At 38.2% G+C, this 6,612-nt stretch overlaps 1 protein-coding gene across 1 annotated transcript; it reads left to right on the top strand.

The window, feature by feature from the left end:
* The first annotated feature begins 1,676 nt into the window (after positions 1 to 1,676).
* Positions 1,677 to 6,405, top strand: LOC126992429 (uncharacterized). The gene is made up of 5 exons (XM_050851167.1): positions 1,677 to 1,844; positions 2,303 to 2,499; positions 3,394 to 3,555; positions 4,150 to 4,345; positions 5,802 to 6,405. Exons 2-5 carry the CDS (start codon positions 2,304 to 2,306, stop codon positions 6,403 to 6,405), a joined length of 1,158 nt encoding a protein of 385 aa, XP_050707124.1. The 5' UTR covers positions 1,677 to 1,844; position 2,303.
* The last annotated feature ends 207 nt before the right edge of the window (positions 6,406 to 6,612 follow it).

Raw genomic sequence — 6,612 nt, 5'->3', positions numbered from 1 at the left:
TATTGTTTCAGCTGAAATCTACAAAACAAGCCTGTCACTAACTGTAGCTCTTAGTATCTTATTGAATTCAAATAACTATATAAGGAATGGCTACTTGTCATATGCCCAAGAACTACTGGAGTATTTTGCAGGGGTGTGGAGTCGGAGTCGGAGTCGGAGTCGAGGAGTCGAGGAGTCGGCTACTTTTGGCCGGAGTCGGAGTCGGAGTTGGAATTGGAATCAGAGTCGGAGTCGGAGTCGGAGTCGGAATTGGAGTCAGAGTCGGAGTCGGAGTCGGAGTCAGAGTCGGTAAAAATATGAGCGACTCCGACTCCTTTACGTGCTATTTTTTTTAGTAAAGATTTCACTTCATGGAGATTCTTACAAATTGGGAGAAATTGACGTTTTGGAAGATATGTCCAATCAAACAGTCTGCGGGAATATTGGTATTTTTAATATTTTTTCATGCTTTTTATTTTGTATTTTCTTGAGGATATACCTTAAGGAAGGAGGGCGGTACATGCCGCAACAACCACCCTGACAACAGATAGTACAGGTATCCCTTTTGCCATATTTTATGGTGTTTTGCATGAGCTAATGTGTATATTTAATTCTATCATGGAGGATAATTGCTAAGTGATATCCAAGGATGGTAAAATATATATATATATATATATAAATATATATATATAAATATATATATATATATATATATATATATATATATATATATATATATATATATATATATATATATATCTCATACTGTAAAAAAAAAAAAAAAAAACGGTCAGAGTCATGCAACCTTCAAATTTCCTGGAGTCGGAGTTTCGGAGTCGCAACATTTAAATTTACTGGAGTCGGAGTCGGAGTCACAACATTTAAATTTACTAGAGTCGGAGTCGAGTCGCAATATTTAAATTTAAATTTACTGGAGTTGGCGGAGTCGCAAAACATTTAAATTACTGGAGTCGGAGTGGAGTCGGAGTCAGAGTTTTGAAAATCCGACTCCACACCCTGGTATTTTGTGCAACAATGTCATGATGTATTTGGTCCTCATTTTGTTGTATATAATGTACATAATGTCATCCATTTAGCTGATGATGTGGAAAGCTATCAGTGCTCACTGAATTCTTTAAGTGCATTCCCCTTTGAGAATCATTTATATAAAATAAAAAGTTAGTGCGGTCAACAAATAACCCCATCTCACAAGTATTCAAAAGGCTTGCTGAAAAGGAAAGATACACTTCTCTAGAAACATGCATTTCCACAAAGTACAAGGATAATTGTTTCCTGTTGGAAAGTGAGGACTTTGTTTTCCTGAAAGAGGTAACATGTGAAACATGTGATGTTTTAAGCCAAAGCCTTACTGAAAATTTTTTCACTGAACCTTGTGATTCAAAACTCATCAATATTGTGTTCATGAAAAATACTTCGAGGACAAAAATTAAAGTTATTCATTCCAAGCAATTGTTCAGAAAAGTTGTGAAATTACCTACAAAGACGGAGTAGTATTGATACCATTTTGCATGACAAAACTGAATAAAGTATGTAAGATATTTAAATTATTTTTGCCTTTGCTGTCTTGTCATCTGCTTAAAAAAATTATTTTGATAATATGAATACAGTATCTCTAATGTCTCCTTTTTCATACTGAACTTTTGAGTCTTATATTCTGGATATTCTGGCCTCAATTTTTTTTTTTTTTTTCATGTGTGCTACATCTACTCCCTCCTGTTCTCATTTCACATCTTTATTCCTCCTGTTCTCATTTCACATCTTTATTCCCTCCTGTTCTCATTTCACATCTAAAGATGGCTGTAACACCTAGTGGAAGTCTTTATACGAGAAGATAATCATCAATGGTGAGACTATTTACTTTTGACAGGGTGTGACAAGTTTCATTTGTAGCATTTATAAATTACTGATTTTGTTAAAGATATAATAGCTTATTTAGAATTGAGGTAAATATGTTTGCCAGCATTGTCATATTTCTATTTACACATCTATTTTTGACATAAGATTGTTTGAACCTAATCTCCACCATTTGATGCTGCAGGGTTGTTTTACCTCTGTGATGGTATGTAATATATATATATATATATATATATATATATATATATATATATATATATATATATATATATATATATATATATATATATATATATATATATATATATATATATATATATATATATATATATATATATATATATATATATATATATATATATAATGATACAGGTTATGTCTTCAAATGAAATAAAAAACATCTTATTACAATAGGTTCTGAATTACTAACTCTGGTATAAATTGTCAGGATGTGGAAACGAGCAGTCTGGCTTGAGGGAAAACGAGAAGAGGAGCATACTGTACCATGTAGCTGGATCGATGAGGAAGAGCAAGTCTTATATTGGCCTCAAGGTGTAAATGCAGAGAAGGCATTGAGGTCTCAACAACACCCGGACTTAAAATCTTGGAGGAAATTCCGTTTGGTTAAAGTGAAAATATCATCAGGTAGGTGTTAATCTTCTTATATTTTTCTGCTTTTCATGTATAGCTACAGCTGAGAGTGCATAGACTCTGTTATTATATATTAATCTGAATGCAGGTGGAGAAGTTTAGGTACTTGGATGTGGACATTGAACCTGGGGGAACCGTATGGAGGTAGAGATAAGTCATAGGCTGGGAGCTATTGTTTTGGGAGCACTGAGGGCATTTGGTGTAATCATAGCACACTTGGCTTACAACCGAGAGAGCCTGGTTTCGATTCCCGGGCGTAGAGGAAAATTTGTGCATTTTTTCTGATACCCCACGCCCCTGTCCACAAGCAGTGAGTGAGTACCATGTATTAATGGGGGGTTGTGACCCATGTCCAGGGCTCCTAGCCACTGGCTAGCTCAGTGGTAGCATGTGCCTGCCATTTTGGTGCAGCGTGTAGTATGATCGAGTCCTGCTCAGACCGATAAAAAATATCGCTGACAACTAGAGATTACCCCCCTGTGAGCAAGGTGTGGGGGGTTTTGAGTCATCCGATATGGCCTCCCAGTGTCAGCAGCCATAGCCAAGGCTGGCTTGGGTCTCAGTGGGTGAAGAGGGGCCCTGGGCAGTCCACCATATATGTAGTGGTTGTTACAGTGTGCATTCACACTGTTTGTGCACTGTCCCTTTGCTCTGCCACTCATTGGCAACCTTTAAACATTCAAGAGGGACCTGGCTGTGTAGGCAAAAATTCAAATGTTTGAAGGAATCATATTACCAACTTTTGTATGGAGCATGTATGTGTGAAAGTAGTTTAAGTAAATTTGGAGTTCGTGTCATGCATTTCTGCTTTTCAAGTGCCACCCCACATGTTTGGTAGAGTTCTGCATGTATGGTAAAATAATTTATTGTTTTCTGTTCATATTTCAGATAGTTACCAAGACTGTGAAGATTACCTGCACACATCTACAGTTGAGGATACTCTGAGCAGTGCTGACTCTGATGGTGATAGTAATGGTGTATCAAGGATCAAGAGAAAACGTCCTAAGAAGATCCTTCCAGATGGCTTTGTCAGTAGCCAGGATATGCGTGGTACGTAGGCAAAGATGCAAATACTGTTGACCCTCGCTAACTCAGACTCCTCACTAACTTGGACTCTGACCGACCCAGGGACTAAAGTCCAAGTGTAAGTACCTGCTTTTTTTTTTTTTTCTTCTCCTTTGGAGGGGGTAAATTCATCTGTCGGACATTTGCATTTGTCAGACCAACCTTTCCCCTATTAGTCTGGAGTTAGCATGGGTCAACAGTATACTAATTTAACCCATCTGCTACCGCCCTGTGGGAAATAAAAGATGCGCTCTATACCGCCCATTGGCCAATTTTTTTTTCTTTTTGGGGGGCTAAAATTACTTAATATAGCCAAAACCAATACGAAAAGTTGTTCATTCCACTCACCGTCCCCTAGAAGTGCTGCACTCAAGTGAACGCCGAAATGCGCATGAAAGCATTCTTTCTATTGCGATTTATTACGATAATGTTCTGGCGTCAGCGTATATAGGAGTGGTTTAGCTTTGAACGCGTGAGACGCGTCAGCGGTAGCAGACAGGTTACAAAGCAAGTGCTGCTTTTCTTATTGTTATAATTATGTGAAATCTGGTTTACTAAATAGATATTTTTTTCCTTCAGTGTTGCAGGAAGTTACTCCAGCCAAGACAAAGAAAGGGATTTCACCTCTGAACAAGGTTCCAGATCCTCCTCAAAAGCTGCCTTCACTACCAAATGGGGCCACACCATCACCTCAGTCTCAAACGTCATCTACCAGAAGCAGAAGTGTAACTTCTACTTCATTTCTAAGAAGGTCAAGTTCTTCTGATTGTGATTGGTAAGTAATTCTCTATTTTCTCCTAATAAACCCTTTCAGGGTTTTCATACTAATTGAGATGCATGTGAAAAATTTGGTTAGAAGTAATTCCTACCACACAATCTGTATATCAGGTAGTAATACAATCCTCGTTATAAACATCGTTGCTGTGACTTTCCTGAGCGTCTTGAGTGTTTAAAAGAGTTCATGCTCCCACTGGTCTGTTGCAGTCACGTTAAACCAAATTATCACACATACGGCAACTAAATGAGTGTGCGTGACGAAATTTTAGTGGCAAATTGTCATTTACCCGCTCACAGCTGACACAAGGGAGAAATTTTCATGCAAACCTCCTCTCACAACCTACCCCAGACAGGCTTTCAGTCACTTACTGTTTCCGTGTATAACTTGACAATGGCTAACTGCATGACCTTGTCAAGGGAGGACACCACAACCACTACCTCCCTTTACAAGACTGAACAAACCACTCTTAAGTTATTTTCTTTTATTTTTTGGCTTGGACCCCATTTCATGGTGCACCAGTCACAGAGTTCTACTAGATATCTTGTGGGGCTTGCCAGGAATTTTTTTCTTATGTTTTGTTGTCTCCAGTGTCATGGCGTACAACTGAATTTGGTGAACACTGACACCCATTTACTTAGAGGTGGCCCGAATGGTTCATCTGGCCTTGTAAGGAATGTAATGGCTGTGATGTCCTCCCTTGACAAGGTCATGCAGTGAGCCAATGTCAAGGTATGCGTGGAAACAGTGAGTGACTGCAGGCCAGTCTGGGGTAGGTAGTGAGAGAAGGTACACATGAATATTGCTCCTTTTATGTCAGTTGTGAGCGGGTAAGTGACAATTTACTGCTAAAATGTCACCTCACACACTCTCTGAGTTGCCAGATGTTTGATAATTTTGGTTTAATGTAACTGCAACGGATCAGCAGGAGCGTAAACTCTTAAGCACTTAACCCCTTCTTTACAGGATTTCAGAGATGCACACTAACATACAGAGAAAACAAAGCCTTATATTCTTATGTTGTAATATACAAATTCCAACGTTAAATTATAAAGTCATAACGCCAATATAAGCGTCACCGTAGTGAAGGGGTTAAGATGCTCAGGGAAGTTGCAGCGACAATGCTTATGATGAGGACTGTATATAAACATGAGTATGTCTATTTAAATTAATGAATTATCACACTTAAAAATCTGAATAATGGTGAATCTGTAATTAGTACTGGGCAAAATTTCAGGTTATTGAGGAAGGAACATTCTGGACAGATGAGGAAATTAATATAGACAAACTGTGTAATTGCTGTTTTAACAATGTTTGGTATGAGAATTATAAAAGAAGAAAAATCATCTGAATTCTTTGAATTAGTTTAGTGCAATTTAATATGTCAAGAAATATGCTTTTTAATATAAAAAAAATGTATTATTAGATATAGTAATCTCTGGCATTATATTCTCAGGGATGTGGATGAACAACGTTCTCCAATGTCTGGATCTAGCCAAGATTATTACAAGTCTTGCAACCTGGCCATACCAAGAAACTTAAGAATGACAGCCATAACAGCCTGGACCGACCTCAGCAACATTACAGTAAGAACCAAAAAGAACAACATGACATCAGGGACCAACAAGAACTACATGACAGCAGGAGCCAACAAGAACGCCGTTTCAGTAGGGACCAAGAACAGCATCACATCAGGGACCGACAAGAACAACATCACATCAGGGATCAACAAGAACATTACAGTAGGGACCAAGAACATCTCATCAGGGACCGACATGAACTACATGACATCAGGGATCAAGAAGAACCACATTACAGTAGTGACCAAGAACATTACACCAGGGACCAACAAGAACTACATGAAATCAGGGACCAACAAGAACGACATTACAGTAGGGACCAAGAAAAACAACATCACATCAGGGACCGACAAGAACCACATTACAGTTGGGACCAACAAGAACGACGTGACATCAGGGATCAACGTACCAGACGTGATCAACATAACCCCTGCAGCCCACCCTATCACACTGGCAGGGATGAACGCCAAATGCAGCTAGAACCAAAGGATCATAGTTTCCCCATGGATACAGCTAGTAAGTAGTCACATATTGTGTATACTGTATGTAAAATAACTTATATTGTAAGCATGATGATTCAGATACTGTAACAGTAGTAATTGTCAGACTTTTGATATCTTTCATGTAATACTTTTTATTGGTTAAAGTCTCATTATGATACTATAATGCGACTCCTTGAGAATCGTA

This window comes from Eriocheir sinensis, unplaced genomic scaffold (assembly GCF_024679095.1).
Source record: "Eriocheir sinensis breed Jianghai 21 unplaced genomic scaffold, ASM2467909v1 Scaffold46, whole genome shotgun sequence".
Classification (NCBI taxonomy): Eukaryota; Metazoa; Arthropoda; class Malacostraca; order Decapoda; family Varunidae; genus Eriocheir; species Eriocheir sinensis.
This window is presented reverse-complemented; position numbering and strand designations above follow the sequence as displayed.